The following is an 18,308-nucleotide window of genomic DNA, read 5'->3' on the forward strand; positions in this document are numbered from 1 at the left end:
TGTTGTCTGGTTCACGTGTAAGGGAAGACGAGGCTCCCTCAGAAACATCATCTTGATCTACAGCATGGCCGCATTGTTCGCACAGACGAGCTGAATCGGAAAAAAGAACGAGACAACCCACTCACAATCAAGGCAAGATCCAGTTCAGAAAAACGTAATGGGCTCATCAATTTCCATCAGCTAGTGGATGATACTGCACCATGTTTCATGCAGATGATTTACAACTTCGACTTCCCACCGCTGACTCTGTTGAGCTGCAAGACATCCTGCTCTTGCAAACCGTACTTCTTCAACAACTCCTTCGTCTTCTCCTTCTGGGCCTGGATCCTCTTCAACAGGTTGGCACCGCGCTTGTTCTCATTCCGTCCCAATTGCAGCATGTGCACCTCATCGGGGCCATCCACGATTCGCATCGTCCGGCCACTAGCCCACATACCGGCCAGGGGTGTATCTTGAGACACGCCAGCACCTCCATATGCTTGGATCGCACGGTCGAGCACGTCCAACAACATCGCAGGCACTTGCACCTTGACTTCTGAGATCTCCTTGAGCGCATCCTTGGCATTCGACTGATCGATCTTGATGGCGGCGTTGAGAACAGCTAGACGAGAGGAGTCAATCTCGATACGTGACTTTGCCACGCGTTCGAGCATGATGCCGTGTTCGGAGAGTTGTTTGCCGAAAGGTCGCTTGGCCGGGTCGTTCAAGCGCGCAAGGAAGTATTCCAAAGCCTTTTCCGCCTATTCATACATTGTTAGTATCGCTGGGCTAAAGGAGTAGGGGAAATTTAGAACATACAGCGCCAACAGATCGCATGGCATGGTGAATTCTGCCAGGCCCAAGACGACCCTGAACGACTTCAAAACCTCGACCCTCGCCGAGAACCATATTGCTCTTGTGTACACGAACGTTGTTGAAGGAGATGTGTCCATGACCGTGTGGTGCGTCATCGAAGCCCATGACTGACAACATGCGGTGGATTGTGATACCTGGGGTGTCGGCGGGGACCAGAATGACCGACTGTTGCTTGTGGACATTTTTGTTGTTTGGATCCGACTTGCCCATGACGATGTAAATCTTGCAGCGGCGGTCACCGGCACCACTAGACCACCATTTCTGGTAGATGTCAGTACAAGTTGGGAGTGCATTGGGAGTGACAAACGTACCTGTCCATTAAGAATCCAGTAGTCCCCGTCTTTACGCATGTTGAGTTCGATGTTGGTAGCGTCACTGCTGGCCACCTGGGGCTCAGTCATAAGAAATGCTGATCTGATCTTGCCATCTAACAGCTGACCAAGCCATTGCTTCTTCTGTTCTTCGGTACCATACTTGGCGAAGACCTCCATGTTGCCAGTGTCGGGAGCGGCACAATTCGTGGCTTCGCTGGCGGTCACACTCTTGCCGAGGTACTCTGCCATCAAGCCATATTCAAGATTGCTGAAGCCAGCACCCTCCTTGAAGTGGTTCTTAGGTAGGAACATGTTCCATAGCCCAAGGCTCTTAGCTTTGGCTTTGAGATCTTCGATGATCTGAGGGTGAGAATCAAAACGAGCGACGGTGCCCTCGCCGATCTGTTGTTTGAACACATCATCGGCAGGAATACAATCTTCCTCGACAAATCTTTCAACCTGAATTGGAAATGTAAGGATCGACCAGACTAGCTCATGAGACATTCCTTGATGCTTACCAGATCCAATGTCTTCTTCGCCCGTTCACTGACAAAAGGTCGAGCAATAACGGGAATTCTTTCAGATGCCGGGACGTGCCCAGAGGGCCCGTTGATGAGGTAAGGAACAGACATTTTTGAGTCAAAGGAGGAGGAAGAATCTGGGGAGACGATGGGATAAGAATGAACAAGCAGGGGCAATATGATCTGGAAATGAATTATAGTATGGTTATAATGGAGTTGATGATGAGTTCGAGACGTTGTGAGCTCCTTTCAAGGTCCAAGGTGATGCAGAGACATCTCCGAATTGCCGAGGCATGAAGACTGAATTGGAGGTGGCGGTAACTCGACCAAGATGTCAACAACAGTCAGAGCTTCCGATTGCTCGAGAGCCTGAAAATACACCCTAAAGTGGATTGACGGCTAAGGCTCGTCGAATATGGGGCATTGTTGGTACCCCAGACCGAGTACATCACTCCATGCTCACCGACGCAGCCCATATCAGACCACGAGTGGCCCGGCGAATTACTGCTGGATTGGCTATCCTACGGCTAAGGTCTGTCTCAGCTACTTCTCTGCGACAAGGCTATCCTAATGTTGGTGGTGGTCTCGAGTGGCGATGGCTCTACCAAGGTTCAAGGCGGCTGCATGTCATCTCGCACCTGTTTTCGGCTCAGCCAGACAGACCACCGATAAGACCATTGGGCTTATGAGGAAAGCTGCTCAGAATTCCGCCCAACTCGTCGTCTTTCCCGAGTCGTCCATCCCCGGATTCCCTTACTGGTCGTCAATAATTGCACCTGCCAATGGCCATGCCTTCTTTCGGTACATGGCCGAGGAATCGGTGTATGTTGACGGTGAGGAGATTAGGGCTATACAGCAGGCCGCTTTGCAGTCGCGTGTTGTGGTCAGCCTGGGCATCTCAGAGAAGGTTCGCTACAGCTCTGCAACATTGTTCAACTCGAACTTGATTATTGGAGATGATGGTCAAATCCTCGTTCATCACCGCAAATTGATGCCGACCTTTTTTGAGAAGCTGACCTGGTCTCCGGGTGATGGCCATGGTCTCCGAGTTGCTGACACGCGGTTGGGAAAGATTGGAGCTCTCGTATGCGGTGAAAACACCAATCCTTTGGCCAGATATGCTCTTATGGCACAAGGGGAGCAAGTCCATATTTCGAGCTGGCCAGCTATCTGGCCGACAAGGTTGCCTGTAGAAGGAGAAACTACGCCTGGAACCGGCAACTATGACAACGTGAATGCTAACACGATCAGAGCGGCGGCGCACTGCTTTGAAGCCAAGTGTTTTGGGATACAAAGTGCCGGACTGCTCGACCAAGCGTGCATCCAGGGCATTGCAGAGATGACCTCTGATGCTGAATGGACAACCAAGATTCTATCTAGCTATCCGCAGGCAACAACCCAATTCCTCGACCCCAACGGCCAATTGATCAAATCACGCATAGTTTGGCCATCCACTGATGTCCCGGGCGAAGGTCTTTGCTTGAAGAACGAAGAAGGCGTCCTGATAGCCGAGCTAGACTTGAACAAGTGTGTTGAGGGAAAACAATATCATGATGTCGTGGGTGGATATCAAAGATTGGATGTTTTCAACCTGCAAGTCAATCGCGTCCGACGCGAGCCAGTTGTCTTTGCAAGGGAAGCGGAACAAAATCCACCGGAAACTACTCCTCGGTGTGAACTATCAGAGTAAAGAGTAAGGAGATTCCGGTGGAATTGCACCCTGAAGTCAAGCCCTAGGGAGGCCGAGACACCTCGGCAGGACGAAACCTCGACAATTCTGACAAAAATGCACAAAAAGGTCAGTCAACATTGTGACGAGTATGAGTCCAAGGTATCTCAACAGTGAATTCATGAGCCTCATGCTCCTCATACCTCTCACATGGAGCATCTTCAGACCGAGACGAAAGATCGGTGGCCTGGAGCCTTGTCACGTGGTATATCACGTGGCATACTTACATAATCCGGCTTCTCCAAATCGAAACCTCCGACTGTGTCACGCATTTGTTCATTGTCGACGTCGCATTTTTAGCCTTGTGCTTTTTATGAGGAAATTCTAGATTTCACTGCCTCGTTTCTCTCATCACCCACGTTTTGCTTCGTCGCGCCTCATTACTTTACATTCTCATTCGCTTCTCAGGTTGTACACTAATTCATCTACATACGCTTTGCTCACGACAGAATTTTACACTCCTTGCATTTTCGGGCCCTGCAACGTTCATGACCTTTTCGACGGTTACTCCGAAGCCTTTTCCAGGTACACGAAAAGGAGAAGAAAATCTATTACCACAGGCCCAAGAAATTGGGCAGGTGGTACCAACAGGCCACGATGACGATGCTACGTCGGTGACAAAAGGCAAGCCTGCGGCTAAGCCATGGGCCCATTTCGTTGCGGGAGGGTAAGTCGCCTCTCCATCAACGTGAAGGTCCTTGAATATGACTGATGGGTTGATAGAATTGGTGGTATGACTGCAGCAGCTTTGACATCGCCCCTTGACGTCCTAAAAACACGGCTACAATCGGATTTCTACCAGGCACAACTACGAACACTACATGCGCAGCACCGTTATCCTCAAAAGACTACCCTAACCTCCATCCCCCGATCCGCCTTCTTCCACATTGCAGAAACTGTACAAATATTACGATCCATACACCAACATGAAGGGTTCCGAGCATTGTTCCGCGGCTTAGGCGCAAACTTGATCGGTGTCGTTCCTGCGCGGAGTATTAATTTCTACGTCTATGGAAATGGCAAGAGAATCTTAAATAACTACTTCAATCCAGAAGGACGAGAGAATGTCTGGAGTGTACATCTTGCAGCGGCAGCCATTGCTGGAATTGCCACAGGCACGGCCACCAACCCCATCTGGCTTGTCAAGACGAGACTACAATTGGACAAGAACCATGCAACCAACGACCCGACCCGTGGGAGGCAATACAAGAATAGCTGGGATTGCATCAAACAGACCGTCAGACACGAAGGCATAAGGGGCCTTTATCGAGGTCTTTCGGCGTCATATCTTGGGGTGACAGAGTCCACATTGCAATGGGTACTCTACGAACGATTAAAGCTTTCCCTGGCGAGACGGGAGGCCAGACGTCTGAACACACCAGGATATGTGCGGACGTGGCTCGACGACACAGAGGAATGGGCTGGGAAATTTACTGCTGCCGCTGGTGCCAAGGGTGTTGCTGCTGCGATCACATATCCCCACGAAGTTGTTCGCACGAGATTACGCCAGGCTCCAACCGTTATCAGTGAAACTGGGAAGGCGACTGTCAAGTACACCGGACTTGTTCAGTGCTTCAGACTGGTCGCGAAGGAGGAAGGTATGGCCGGGTTGTATGGAGGAATGACGCCGCATCTGCTCCGGGCTGTGCCTAGTGCTGCGATCATGTTTGGAACGTGAGTATTCTTCCGCTTTTTGGTTACACCAATTGCTAACATTCGACTCAGGTACGAAATCATACTGCGATTGTTCGGAACGACATCGTGATGCGACATCTCCTCTCCTACCTATGATGAACATTGTATCAAATTACTACCATTTAATACCTCGGCGTCAAGATAGACGCTGCATGTGGTGGTGTCATTAATGTCAACAAAAGTCTCCTCTTGGGTTTTGGCGCACTTCAGGATGAGGGCGCTTGATACCCTTCTCCGGCCCCATATCATGTACAACAGAAGACATTGTATATCAATTGTAGAGTCGATTACAAACCAATCAAATCTCATGATGAACATCACTTGGCTTCTTTCCCTACCTCGGATTTTGTGATCTGTAGTTCTCGTCCTGCGCTCCGAAGAGAACAAATTGACGATCACGTGACGCTTTATTTACATTGTTCCCTGTCGAGAGTATTTGGTTTAGAAACTCCCATCGCGATACCAAGAACCACCACCGCGACCACGAGCACCAGCAAAACCTCGCTCACCTTTCCAGATTTTCATGTGTATTGTGTGTGCTTGAACCTTCACATCTACGAAAAAATGTCGACACCCGATTACGCCTCGACGCTTTCGACTCTCCGGGCCCAACAAGCCGATCAACCACTCTCGATCCTCGCGCTGGCCGAACCGATCACCGCGTCACAAGCACAAGCACAATCTCAGTTTGAGCCTGGTCGCAGATCCGATGCGTCCACTTCTTCCTCTTACCACAATGCCTCTTCCTCGGCGGCGGCGGCGGCAGCAGCAGCAGCAGCAGACACCATGGCCGACACCTCCACCTCCTCACTGCAGCTGACGCCGGCATCTCTCGCGGCCGACCTGGCGCACTACAAGGACCTCTTTTCCAAACTTCGCTTCAGTTACCTCGAACAAGTCACGAAAGAAAAATACCTGCGGAGCATCGTGGGAGACCCGCCGAGCGTGGTGGGCCACGAGGAAAACGCCGCGCTCGAGGCCCGTCTGGGTGAGATGAAGGTCGAGTTGAAGGACAAGAAACAGACCGTCGACGGGCTCGTCGCGGACATGGAGGCCCAGGCGAGGGTGCTGGCCGGGGTCTACGAAGACGTCAACACCAAGATCGGGGAGTTGGACCGCGCAAGCCCAGAAGTCGAACGGTTGAGGGACGAGGTGGAAGAGCTGAGGCGAGAGTTGGCCCGGAGACAAGGCGAGGACGGGAAGCGGAGGGAGAGTGACCCGCGCATGAACATGTCCCTGGACGAGACCAGGAGGGCGCTCGAGGAACGGAATTCCCGCATGGCGGCTGTGGAAGACCAGATCAGGGCGTTGGAGAGGGAGGTGCCGAGCAAAGTCGCGAGACTGGAAGAGGTGGATCGCGAGTTAACGGAACTGGATCGGAGGAGGAACGAGAGTGTGAGGCTCGCCGTGGAGGGGAAACGGAGAAAAGAGAACGGTGGGAGGGACGAGGTCGAGGAGTTGGGCAAGTGGTACAGGAGTCAAGAGGTCGTGCTGAAGGGCCTGGGGTTGGATGTGGAAGCGTAGCTGGACACGATCAGTTCGTATGCTTTTGGGTAATTGATATGGGACGAATTTGATGTGGTACGGATTCGACACGACTTGATAACGACACTGTACGAGGCATTTGGAAATGACAACTAGGTATTGGAGTACCGGAGTACCAAGACGAATGAGGCCTTCAAGAATGAACGGATGGCTTTGTAAGATACCTGATAGCGAGAGAGAGAGAGACTTGGGAATCTCGACAACCAGGTTTAGAGTTACTGTACTAAACGCAGCCAACAGTACGACTATGGGAAAAAGGGAAAAAGGACAACAGCCGTGATTACTTGGGTAGTAGATGTTCTGAATTTGTATCTACCAAGTTGATTTGTCCTCAGCTAACAAGTTGGAAATGCTTGTGGTTTGAGGATACTGCTAATATGAGAAGCATCTTCACATTTCTGTTTGATTGTTCTCCTTCCCGCTTGCTTTCTCGACGTGACATGACTTTTCCTTGCAGATACTTGGTAGTCTGCGGGTTTGTTCTTCTTCTGTGGTCACCCTTGGCTCATTATTTCCATCGTGATAATGATCCACACACACTTTCTGGCAACCCCTCGGCAAAAGGGGGGCAGGTACCAGAGGGTGTGATCAGAAAGGCACAGTAGTATCAAAAGCCGACCACGACGGATGGTCTCGTGACATCGTCGTCTATTCCTCGTCCTCGGCGGCCTCGTCGTCACCTTCCTCCTTGGACTCGGCGGCCTTGGCCTTCTTTCTCCTAACGCGGCCGGGGCGGCCTCCACCAAAGGGACTCGTGAGGGCGAAGTCGATGTGCTTCTGGCTGTCCAGGCGGACGATGAAGCTGGGGACGTTGACGATCTGCTTGCCGACGCGGATGTGTCGCTGCTTGATCAGGACGCGGGCGTGGTGGATGGACTTGGCGAGGCCGAGCTTGTAGACGCAGGTCTGGAGGCGGCGCTCCAAGAAGTCCTCGACCTTGAGGGCGAGCACGTAATCGAGCTTCATGCGGGACTCGTCGAGCACGCCGACGCGGACGAGACGTCGAATGAGGGCGTTGCCTTCGAAGAGACGCTTGGGGTCCTTTTCGTCGAGGGTGAGAAGTTGACTATATTGAGAGAAAAAAAAAATTGAGAATGTTAGTCCACTTCTTCGTCTTTCTTGTTCATTTTCTGCATCTTTTGCAACACGAAATGTCGCATTGTGGCCAAAGGGGTGTGTGGTGGTAAATTTTTCACGTACCGAGCAGCACGACGGATCTTGGACAGAGTAAGCTGGACACGCCAGACTTCACGCTTGTTGCGCAGACCGTATTCGCCGACAATCTTCAATTCAGAGTCTCTGTATTCCGAGACGCACACACACAAATGTTAGACACATATCTCAGACGTGAAGCACAGTCAAGCTAATGCTCAGTGGCCAGGATATAAAACGTACAGACGAGCCGACTCGAATGCTGGAGGCACAAAATGTCAGTCTTGGTTCTCTGCCTGGTTGAATAACAGATTTCGCCTTCGCCTTCGCCCACGCCATCGTGACAGCAGACGACGACGCAGGTTACTCGATTGCGGGCGGTGCTTGGGATGCTGAACTTACGTCGACGAGGGACCTTGTAGGTCTTGGAGTAAGATCGTGGCGCCATGATTGCGATTGATCCTGCGCAACCAAGTGATTCGTCACGAAGTTGTCGAGTTGTTGTTGTTGTCGAAAGATTGTCGTGGTCGTGGGATGAGAAGGTAAAATCGCAGTTTTGTGGGTGTGCGCTCGGAAACGATTGATGGGCTTGCGTCGATGGGACCCAAAAATGCCAAGACGCACACACAAAAATCGATTTTGGTGAGATTGTGTGTGCCCTTCCAATCACGGTCGGTCTTGGCACTTTTCTGGTCCTGCGCCCCCCCGAATTGCACACCACACCAGAAGCCAAACGACGAAATTCCAATTCAACGATCAACAACGACGACAACCTTTTTCATTTCCCTCATCCCACACCAACCTGCCAGTCTCGATAAATTAATCCGTCGCAATGGGTCACGCTGCAGGTCTCCGGGCTGGTACGCGATATGCGTTCAGTCGCAACTTTCGCCAAAAGGTACGCAATCTTCCCGCGAACACGAAGTCTTTTTGCAATGTAAAGGAGGGAATGGATGATGGGCAAACGAAAAGAGAGAGAGAGGGACACATAAACCGACGCAGGAAGAGAACCAACTGATGTCCGAACGAATGGAAAAGACTGACATTTCTTCTCAAAAATTTCTAGGGCATGATCGCTCTCGGCACGTACATGAAGACGTACCGTGTCGGTGACATTGTCGACATCAAGGCCAACGGTGCCGTCCAGAAGGGCATGCCCTACAAGGTCTACCACGGAAAGACCGGCGTCATCTACAACGTCACCAAGTCGGCCGTCGGGGTCATCATCTACAAGAAGGTCGGCAACCGGTACATGGAGAAGAGAGTCAACGTCCGTGTCGAGCACATTGCCCACTCGAGATCGAGAGAAGAGTGTAAGTCACTTTTTTTGCACACGCCCAAAGATGTGTCCATCTCGAAGAAGCCTTGGACATTTTTCACTGACACTTGTGTGCGTGTGTGTATGAAACAGTCTTGACCCGCGTCAAGACCAACGCTCAACGTCGTCGCGAAGCAAAGGAAAAGGGAGAGTCTGTCCAACTCAAGCGTCTGCCGGTCGGTCCCCGAAAAGCCCACACCGTCGACATGAAGGAGATCGAGAGCCTCGCTCCCCAACCATACGATACCCACATCTAAACAAAGAACGTTGCGGTTTTCGTCGCTTCGACCGACCCTTCCCTTAGACGAAAGTACTTTGGGAAGGGGTTGTTTGTGTGGATGGCATTGCGAAGTGTTTCTTTACTTTTTCTCTCGAGAAGCGTGATTACGAACGGGGATCGGAATCGGGGGAGGGCAAGGGTGTGTTGCTCTGTGCGCGTGTCCAAGTGGTGACAAATGGCAAAGAAAACAAAATGAACAACAACAAAAAAAGGAAAGCCACCAATGGGGAACCCTTGTTGAAGGAAGAAAACAAAGCGGACTTGGTCAAAACTCAGTGGTTCCTCGCCAGGCCCGGTGTTCCTGGATCGGCCCTAGGGATATCGGGATCGGCAAAGAACTCATCGAGCAATGATTACAGCTGGTCATTGCGAGTGAAACAACTTTCAAGAAAACTTTGGACGCTGAGATAAACATGTCTTGTCCCAGATGGGCACGGTCAAATACGAAAGGAAGTTCCAACAACTGATGATGAAACTGCGCATTTCAAATCACTCGTGCTTCTGCCTTTTGAGCCATTGCGACTTCTGCTCTACTAAACCTCGCAGCATTGTAAAAGAGTTGGGCACTTTGAATTGCTCCTCCAGTCTCTAAAAGTGCCTTGCAAGCTACGTCGTCTTGGAAACAGTATGTTTGGGGGTGAACTTCAAGATCTTTTATTTCTTTCTAATATAGACCTTTCTTGTTGTCAACTGCTAGAATCCTTCGTTGACTGAAGAAGAGGGTCAGTCTCAAGTCCTGAACTCCAGCGCTCATGCCATGGTGTCCTGCCATTTCATTCGTCTCGCTAGAGTAATCATATCGTAGCACATCAAGAGCTATCCAAATCAATCCTGAGTGAATAGCTCTGCGGGGGGGTTAGCCTCTCGTCGCAATGGTAGCACACAACCCGGCCCTTGTAGACCACAACGGAACCTGCCACGGTCGTAAAAATTGGAGGATTGTTCTGAGTGGTCGTCGCCGACGTCTCCTGCACTCTGTTTAGAAGGTGAAATCTTCTTCTTCGTCATCGGCCATTCCGAAAGCAATCAGCTCATCCTTGGACATCAAAGTCGGGTCTTTAAAGACTTGTTGCTCAGTTGCAGGACCCGCGGGTTCCGGCTGCGCAGAGCAACGATCCGGGGCCATCGTTCCAGCATTTTTACTCAAGATGTCCAGGGAAAGTTCTGAAGTGGTTGGATCGACGTCATCTTCGCTCACCTCAGCACTCTCCATGGTCGAAGTTGTAGAAGTCGGCATTGATAAGTCTACTGAGCTTTGTTCAGAGATTGACTTTTCTTGTAGTTTTGGGTCTGAAGTGTACAATGCGAATCGCTCAAGGTTTCTGAACGTGTTCGAAGCCGAAGTTGGAATGCCCGACAAGCTGATCATCTCTTCGTCGGATGTCAGGGCTAATGTTGCTCCTGATTGTTCGCTTCCTGCCTGATTTGGCTCTTGCGATTCAATCTTGGTCGGAATCAGGGGCACGAAAGGATCTGGAAGATATTCTCCAATATCATGCCAACCAGTGTTGAAATTGTCCATGACAGCCTTCAGCTGCTGCGTGTGTTCGTTCAGGGGTTCGTCTCGGGCAACTTCAGTTGCAAACATATCAAGAACAGTGCTCCTAGCAATCTTGCCCAAGACGTCCTGTAGTACCCATGGGAAGCTGATGAAGGGTACTTCAGCCGGGGTTGCGACAAAGTCTTCTTCTTCGAAACTTTCTCTGCTTCCGAGGTAGTCCTGTAGCTGGTCTCTTGCAATGCGGTACGCTGCTAACGCAAAGGGCACCAGTTTCTCGAACTCAGGACCTTTTGCCTCAGCAACAAAGGCGTCATAGTACTGTTGCTTCAAGTTCTTGGAGTGCTCTCCAATCTCCTCATGAAACTTGAAATCTCCGGCAGATTTGCTATGGTGCATAACGAAGGTCGACCAGACTTCGAATTCCGTACCAATCTGATGTTGTGCCATAATGCGACGCATGCTGTCATCATACTCTCTCTTGAGTCGCCGCACGAGATCCATGATTTCTTGAGGGGGTGTTTTGTGACAGAGGATGCGCTGATCGAATGCACCCGCCAAATTTGGTTCAAACTTGACTCTTTCGACGGCATCATATAACTGGCCTAGAATTTTGTGAGACTTGTACTCTCCGGATCTCTTCTTTTCCATGAAATGCGGAAACTTGGTGCGTTCCAAGCCTCGCTGCATTACAGCCGGTACGCCAGTTTTCGGATAGTCAACCGCCATGGAATGAAGTCTCACAAGCTCCAAACACTGGTCACTTTGGATACCGTCGTCAAGGTAATCAGCAGCTGCAAGATGAGCGTGGGCGATTCTACCAAGGTAATCATTCTGCATGTAATCGCAGAAAAAGTCGATGATGTCGTCTGTGGATATCGTATCCTTCGTGCGAGGGCTCGGAGCATCGTAATGAAAGGGCTTCGCATTCCATTCGGTTGGAATAAGATCTGGGTCCCAAATAACCACAAAGTCATCTCCATCTAGATCACCACCAGAGCACATGCTGGGTAGATCGCGGTCACCAGTACTTGGCATAACCAGGACGTCCCTCATATGAAGAAGTTTCTTTTCGTTCACCGCTCTCACGACTCGAATATCTCCCCGATGTAAGGAAGGGTTGCGGGCGATGATGCACACACCTTCGACGATCCGGGGCTCCCCTGTATGTTGATCGGTGTATTGGATGAATATTTCGGGTAGATTAGAATGGCTTCGGTCATGTGAGTAGCGCGGTTCCTCACTTTTTGTATATCCTCGAAGACTCCCAGTCTCATCTACCACGCCCAGCACGAACGCTCCTTGTTTGACGGGAATTTTTGCCTTCTCTTTGAGATATTTGAGGCTCCATGCTCTGTAAAGTCGTAGCAGTGAGGTAACAAAAGGATCCTGGCTTTGTCGGAAGCCAGCCTCAACCATAGAAGCGATGCTAAGCGTCATTAGATTCGGGTCAACAGTGTCGCGCAGCGCGTGTAGAGCGCTGTCATCATCTGTCAACGCCCGGTCCAAAATTTGGATGCATTCCTCCTGTTTGTGCAGAAAGACGGCATCTGGTACACCTAAGTGAGACAGTACCAGAATAAGTTGACGATTCAGGTACGGTTGCCAGAATTCGGACACCCGAATGATTTCAAGTTCATCTGATGCACTATCGAACTTGTATTGACTTGGTCGGATCTTGATGTCCACACCAGGTAGCTCCGGGTCCACGGCAAGTACTCCCTTGCAGCCACCCATACGAAACTGAAAGGCTGACGGAACATGGCCTTTCAGCTTGAGATTGAAATGAACCAGTTGTGCGGCTAACAGTGAGATCTTGCCCACTCCATCAGAGAAGTTATACCCTTCATTAAAGATGTCTGGAATGGGGTGTTTCTTCCACTTCCCGTTGCCCATGACAGATACCGCTCTGGTGGTGGAAAAACATTGACCCATGCGAGCAGCGCGCTTTGCAACCACCTTTTCACGCTCGAAGACTCCCATGTCTGAGCGAATTGTGTCCGCCGTGGTACCATTGATGGATGCAAAGAAATAGGCACCATGGTCTCTTAGCTGAGAGTTACCCCAAGCTAGAAATTGATAATGACGGTCCCCAAGAACAATGCCATGTTTGAGTGTTCGTCGAACCTTTTCAAATATCAACTTCATTTTCCCGGTCGTCATGGGGTACAAACGTGATTGGCCACGATAGACGTCATCTTCGAAGCGAATTCGAAGAAATCTGTCACTCTGTCGTAGGTACTTTCGAACGATACGATTTGTGACTTCCACAGAAGGTGTATGAAAAAGGATCCCCGTTGCCGTCACCGTTGCATGATGTAGCTCAACACAATTAGGCGGAAGTGGCCGTGCTCTGACAGGCTTTGAGTATCTAAGGTCGGTGAAGATGTCCATTGGGTTGTACACTCGTTGTTGATAAGTATCGACGTGAATCAACGTTTGTTTGGCTCGATGCAATGGCAGAGCTGCCAAGCGTTGCAGGAACTCTTCGTGCAGAGTATACTCATTCAGCCAGCCATTTGACAAACAGACTTCGAGTTGATAACGGACCTCGAATGGGAGATAGATTGTCGCTAACTCCTCGACCAGAGATAGAGAAGTATTTCTAGCATTGAGTAAATCCCAGATAGGCGCCAAGTAGTTAGGGTCATGAGACACTTTGAGGTCAGGGTTGTGCCGAACAGGAACATTGAAGTCCTGCAGAGCCTTGAGGAATTGCTGCAGCAGTGGTGGACGCGTTGAGCTCTCTGGTGTCGATTTGATACTGACACGGAATGTTGTCCATCTCGCAATGTTGATACTGTTGTGCAATTTCATCGCCGAAACAGGGCTGCTGTCTATGACAGAATATGTCTCTTTATCGTGGACGATGTCCGTCTGGCGGAACCACGTGTCATCCTGAAGCCATTTGAGAGAGTCGTCGGAATGGCTCATTGCAATTGCTTCTCTTGACTGTCGCGAGTACAGGGGTTGTTGTGCAAGGTGTAAGATCAAAGAAGTCGAAGTTGTTGATGGGGCTTCACAGAGAGAGAGTTTGTCGTCCAACGCTACCATGAAACGATAGGATCGCATAGTAAATGAGCCTTTCGACCTCAAATTGACAGGAAAGTGAACCTGCATTTCGAGCTTTTGAAGATTTAGCTGAATTCTTACAGCATCTGGGCCCGAGCTCTGTCTTGTGGCCTTGACAATCATGGACGTTGGATGCTCAAGATAGCCGAAGTCAATGCTCTCAGCCTGAAGAGTGATTTCAGTAGGATACTTAACACCTGGTCGGACTGGAGAGTCAATTGTCTGCGTGGATGGTCCTTCGACAGGGCCAAAAACCTCGACAGTAGGACTTGAATCTTTACATCGCGGGTCAACGACAAACGGGATTCGAGCTAGGCCAGATTTCCACGGTGCACGTTCAGGGGGAGGCCTTGGATAGTCAGTGACGTTTGCCTCTTCTGAATGGGAGTTCTTACTTGAACGTTACCAACGCAGACCTGGAAGATTCTCCTTGTCGTGTTTCATCGATGCGGATGAATTCAACATTGCCATAACGCCGAAGATTCTTGTGGATCTGAAGCGTCGTCGTACCTCTCGGCAAGCGTCTCAGCCTACATCTGACAGAGGGTGCGTGTCTCCATTCTTCAGCACCAGCATCTCTTGTAGGGGGCTGGACAAACTCGGATCTCCTGTATGTTCGATGTTGTGGTCGCATTTTGAGGACCAAACTCGAGGCTCAGTTTCCTGCTGCCATACCGTGAGGACACAAAAAAACGGAGGAAGTAGGATGAACCGGCACTTAAATGACACCGGTTTTGCATCGAGGGAGTGAAGACAGGCCAGAGTCAAGAGGACGTGACAAAAGAATGAGCGTATTGACGTTGATAATGTTTCAATTCCACTGTTGAGTGAGCGAAGGGAAAGGCAGTGAAATCGAAGGCCGCGTGGGACGTCAAGCGCATTTCTCTCTCAAATTCAAGTCACCATCTCACAGGAGATTGCGGTAAGAAGATAAGTCGGGGAAGTATCTAGCGAGATGTAGATTGAAAGGAGAAGAATGCGGTGTGATAAATTCAGGCTCAACGTGTACGCCTTATGTTGTGTTCCCAGATCAATGTTTGGACCCTGATGATGCGCTGCTGAATATTTGTTTAGTAGGGGCTGCTGATTATTTGTTTAATAGAAGATAAAACAAAGAGTGACTGTCTTCCAAGGTGAGGATTAATTGTCAGAGCAAACGGATGCATGGCACATTGAAGAAGAGAAGCAGGCAAGTGACTTCGTCGAAGTTGCCGTCTTGGGCCAAATTGACGGCTGGCATGTCTTTGAGTCAAGACTCAAGGCCACCATCGGATTGAGGAATAACGAGAGATTTCGTCGCCTGATTCCAATAGAATGCATACAACCGTGTAATCACAACGGACATTGAGACATGGTCGTCTGTTGCAATATGTGGACTTCGTCCTCAAGGCACGTGACAGATGCTAGGATCAAGGAAGCGCCCAATCTTGTAGCTAAAGAATAAATCAAGAACGAACTACGGAGGCCATCTACATGCAGGCAACCGGCAGTCAAACAGGGTCTTGTAAAACTGAGCACAAACAGCGTCATTCGGAATCTAGATCTAAAATGGATCGCCAGCATGGTAAAGGAGATGAGAATGAATGCAGTTAAATTAGACTAATGGTAGGTACACTTGCACCAGAGCAGAGGATGCAACAGTTGAATCGCCACTCTTCGCTTACAAGGTCATCTCCGTACTTGAACACATGCCGAGGAGAATAAGATCAACGGTTGCAAGAAGGTCAGAAGGATATCATGAAAACCGCTAGTCAAACAGACCAGACCGCCACCCTATAGGTAAGTCCAAATTCCCGAAGCATCCATCCCATGATCATGCGTCATGACTCGTCAAATATTAGAATACAAACAATCATACCCCATGTATATAAATTCAGTCACGCAGTTCCACCTGGCGCCTTGAAATCACGAGGCGGTCTGCAACGCTGGCATACTCGATGCTGTCGTGCTTTGTGTTTGCGACATGGCAAAGTTGTCAAGCACGTTGCACGATTGCCCATCACCAACATTAGCATCACTGTCGATCAAATTCTCCATCCAAAGCTCGCCGTTGAAGGCCACGTCGTACTGTAGCTGCGGCATCGAATCATTGGCAATGCGCGGGATCATCTCTGGGCCTGTACTATCGACGCACACATTCTGCTTGGTGAGTAATTCTCGCGCAAACTTGGCCACCTGACTTTTGGCTATGTTGGCCCGGGGCCAAACTTCACCAAAAGCAGCCAACGCTGAGATGGCAACTTGCAAGCGTTCCTTGATCGCAGTCGCCTGATCAGGACGGTCGATCAGGCCATATGCGGGCAGGTGCACCGTGGCAGCCGTGGTGATGCCACAGACCAGTACCGGTGGGGCATAAGACATGGAATGTTGAACTGTTGCGAGGTTGACGATGTTGTTTGCTGCTCGGAGGGCTTTTGCTGTATGTGAGGAGTACGCAAGTGCCGGCAGACCGGCGGCTTCAGCGCGTGTACATGTGGTACGGTAGTGATTGCGAATGAAGGTCAGGCTCGACCGAGGCCGATGAAGGCTGATAGCGGCCCAGTTGACCAGCAGGTGAGCAACAAGGAGGCATTCATCAATACGCCCACATTGTCCAATGACCTCACGCTTGCCGGGAGGTAGAGAGAGGAAATAATTCGTGATGCTTGCATCAATGGCCTCCACCTGAGGATCTGTGACGGCAAAGGTGTCGGGCTCCAAAGCAAGCACGGAGCCAAGAATGTAGGCTGCTTCGACAGCGTACGCGAAAGAGGAATATGAGTATGTGTCTTCGGAAATGATGCGGTCGCGGAGGTCGGAAAGGGTACGGGGCAAAGGTGAGGCGCGAAGGTCGTTGTAGTCTTCGTCGTCCCCGGGAAGGGGGACGTCGTTGAAGGTTGAGTATAGCCGGAAGGGCTGCGACTGTCCGCCCATAACCACAACGGTGCCCTCCATGATGAACAAGGTCCACCATGTTCGGCGCCACATTTCTTGCACCGTCGGGTCATTGCGGCCATGCTGGATGGCAAAGCTCTGTCGATTCATGCCAATCCTCAAAGCGATCTCAATGGCCTGGCCGAGAGCGCTGGCTCCTTCTTCCTGACCAAACCTTGCGAAGCATGTCATGGCATAGAGAAGGAGGCCCTGGACCTTGATTCCATCATCGGGGATGTCGTCCGAAAAGATGCACTTGGCAGCATTCTCAAGGGCAGTCTGGTTTGTACCTGGCACATAGTGACTTGCAAGCCAGTGGATGACAATGCGAAGAGGCCTGGATAGAATGGATGGATCTTCGAGATACATTTTCCTTGGTGCGACAAAAGGGTGACAGGGGTAGAAATGCTTATAGAATAGTTCGATCAAGTCGTCGCCTGCATTAGCGACACCTGTTGATCTGGGCTCTCGAGGTAGCGACATGGTTGAGTCACTATGTCCACCCGGGCTGGAGGCAAGGGCCCGGGGGCCAGGCATTGTCTGCAGCTCGAGCGGCATCGTAGCTAATGTAGGGTCTATCAGATCGTCAGGAAACAGCTCATCATAAGTAAGAGCCCGGATTTTGCTGGCGTCAGCCTCGTCGACAAAGGGTGGTTCGGGGTTGGAGGCCTGCGATTCGTTGAATATGGCATCATTTCTGCTCAACCTCTCAGGCTGGTGCTTTCTGAACTCGCGGTATCCTCTTCTGGATTCAACCCAGAAACAGTCCCCGTTCCTGTCGGCACATCGCTTGCATAGCGGCTTCTCACCACTACATTTTAAGTGACTTCGGCGACAGGGGATGCATGCGAGGAGACTCGGTGGCTTTGATCGGCCTTTGAAAGCACCGCTGGAGGAGCCATTATCGTTCTCGGGTGTTGACATCTCGAAGTTAGTTGAATACTATGCATAAATACAGGTGTCCAAGTTTTTCTTTAATAATGAGTAAACAACCTCGAATTCTTTGAAGACGGGTATTCCACTCATTAAAAACCACAAACTCGCGCACCACAATGTGAATCCCTTCAGAACCGTTTTAGTCCGAGGCGTGAAATATCGTGGCAAATGCGGGACATGCGACGACAGTGAGCAAATACTTGGGCTGGCTAGAATCAGGCACTTCCGGTCATCCCACCATGAGAAAACGTTCTGGTCCCCGATTGTAGACCCCGACGGCCACATTATGTCAGCAGACCCCGAGCATGTAGCTAAACCTATTGTAGTCAAGCGTCTTGGCGGTGTCAGGAATCGGAATATTGTCCACGTGACTGAAACTCACTTGAGACACTATTGACATGCGATATAGTCTGAATGCTCTACCGTACTCTGGGAACTCAAAAGTTGAAGACCCCGAACGCATTATTGATGGATTCACTT

The 18,308-nt window shown here is 50.4% G+C and overlaps 8 protein-coding genes across 8 annotated transcripts; 4 read left to right on the forward strand and 4 right to left on the reverse strand.

Moving 5' to 3' along the window:
• Positions 1-138: 138 nt before the first annotated feature.
• PV06_03309 (uncharacterized protein) lies at positions 139-1,971 on the reverse strand. The gene is made up of 4 exons (XM_016404081.1): positions 1,688-1,971; positions 1,167-1,628; positions 799-1,116; positions 139-740 (listed from the first exon to the last, which is right to left on the reverse strand). The coding sequence occupies exons 1-4, from the start codon at positions 1,799-1,801 to the stop codon at positions 219-221; spliced, it is 1,416 nt and encodes a 471-aa protein (XP_016265086.1). The 5' UTR covers positions 1,802-1,971; the 3' UTR covers positions 139-218.
• Positions 1,972-2,285: 314 nt separating this feature from the next.
• On the forward strand, positions 2,286-3,380 carry PV06_03310 (uncharacterized protein; the record flags this gene model as incomplete). The annotated part of the gene is made up of 1 exon (XM_016404082.1): positions 2,286-3,380. The coding sequence occupies one exon, from the start codon at positions 2,286-2,288 to the stop codon at positions 3,378-3,380; it is 1,095 nt and encodes a 364-aa protein (XP_016265087.1).
• A 527-nt stretch (positions 3,381-3,907) lies between these two features.
• PV06_03311 (uncharacterized protein) lies at positions 3,908-5,184 on the forward strand (the record flags this gene model as incomplete). The annotated part of the gene is made up of 3 exons (XM_016404083.1): positions 3,908-4,086; positions 4,143-5,093; positions 5,145-5,184. The coding sequence occupies 3 exons, from the start codon at positions 3,908-3,910 to the stop codon at positions 5,182-5,184; spliced, it is 1,170 nt and encodes a 389-aa protein (XP_016265088.1).
• A 393-nt stretch (positions 5,185-5,577) lies between these two features.
• Positions 5,578-6,990, forward strand: PV06_03312 (uncharacterized protein). Its single transcript, XM_016404084.1, has one exon. The coding sequence runs from the start codon at positions 5,679-5,681 to the stop codon at positions 6,636-6,638; it is 960 nt and encodes a 319-aa protein (XP_016265089.1). The 5' UTR covers positions 5,578-5,678; the 3' UTR covers positions 6,639-6,990.
• Positions 6,940-8,363, reverse strand: PV06_03313 (40S ribosomal protein S9). The gene is made up of 4 exons (XM_016404085.1): positions 8,214-8,363; positions 8,055-8,073; positions 7,860-7,958; positions 6,940-7,725 (listed from the first exon to the last, which is right to left on the reverse strand). The coding sequence occupies exons 1-4, from the start codon at positions 8,257-8,259 to the stop codon at positions 7,308-7,310; spliced, it is 582 nt and encodes a 193-aa protein (XP_016265090.1). The 5' UTR covers positions 8,260-8,363; the 3' UTR covers positions 6,940-7,307.
• Positions 8,364-8,574: 211 nt separating this feature from the next.
• On the forward strand, positions 8,575-10,084 carry PV06_03314 (uncharacterized protein). Its single transcript, XM_016404086.1, has 3 exons — positions 8,575-8,709; positions 8,878-9,124; positions 9,223-10,084. The coding sequence occupies exons 1-3, from the start codon at positions 8,644-8,646 to the stop codon at positions 9,384-9,386; spliced, it is 477 nt and encodes a 158-aa protein (XP_016265091.1). The 5' UTR covers positions 8,575-8,643; the 3' UTR covers positions 9,387-10,084.
• Positions 10,061-15,265, reverse strand: PV06_03315 (uncharacterized protein). Its single transcript, XM_016404087.1, has 2 exons — positions 14,375-15,265; positions 10,061-14,328 (listed from the first exon to the last, which is right to left on the reverse strand). Exons 1-2 carry the CDS (start codon positions 14,611-14,613, stop codon positions 10,389-10,391), a joined length of 4,179 nt encoding a protein of 1,392 aa, XP_016265092.1. The 5' UTR covers positions 14,614-15,265; the 3' UTR covers positions 10,061-10,388.
• Positions 15,266-15,503: 238 nt separating this feature from the next.
• PV06_03316 (uncharacterized protein) lies at positions 15,504-18,003 on the reverse strand. Its single transcript, XM_016404088.1, has one exon. It carries the CDS (start codon positions 17,814-17,816, stop codon positions 15,885-15,887), a length of 1,932 nt encoding a protein of 643 aa, XP_016265093.1. The 5' UTR covers positions 17,817-18,003; the 3' UTR covers positions 15,504-15,884.
• Between the last annotated feature and the right edge of the window lie 305 nt (positions 18,004-18,308).

This window comes from Exophiala oligosperma (genome assembly GCF_000835515.1).
Source record: "Exophiala oligosperma strain CBS 72588 unplaced genomic scaffold supercont1.3, whole genome shotgun sequence".
Classification (NCBI taxonomy): Eukaryota; Fungi; Ascomycota; class Eurotiomycetes; order Chaetothyriales; family Herpotrichiellaceae; genus Exophiala; species Exophiala oligosperma.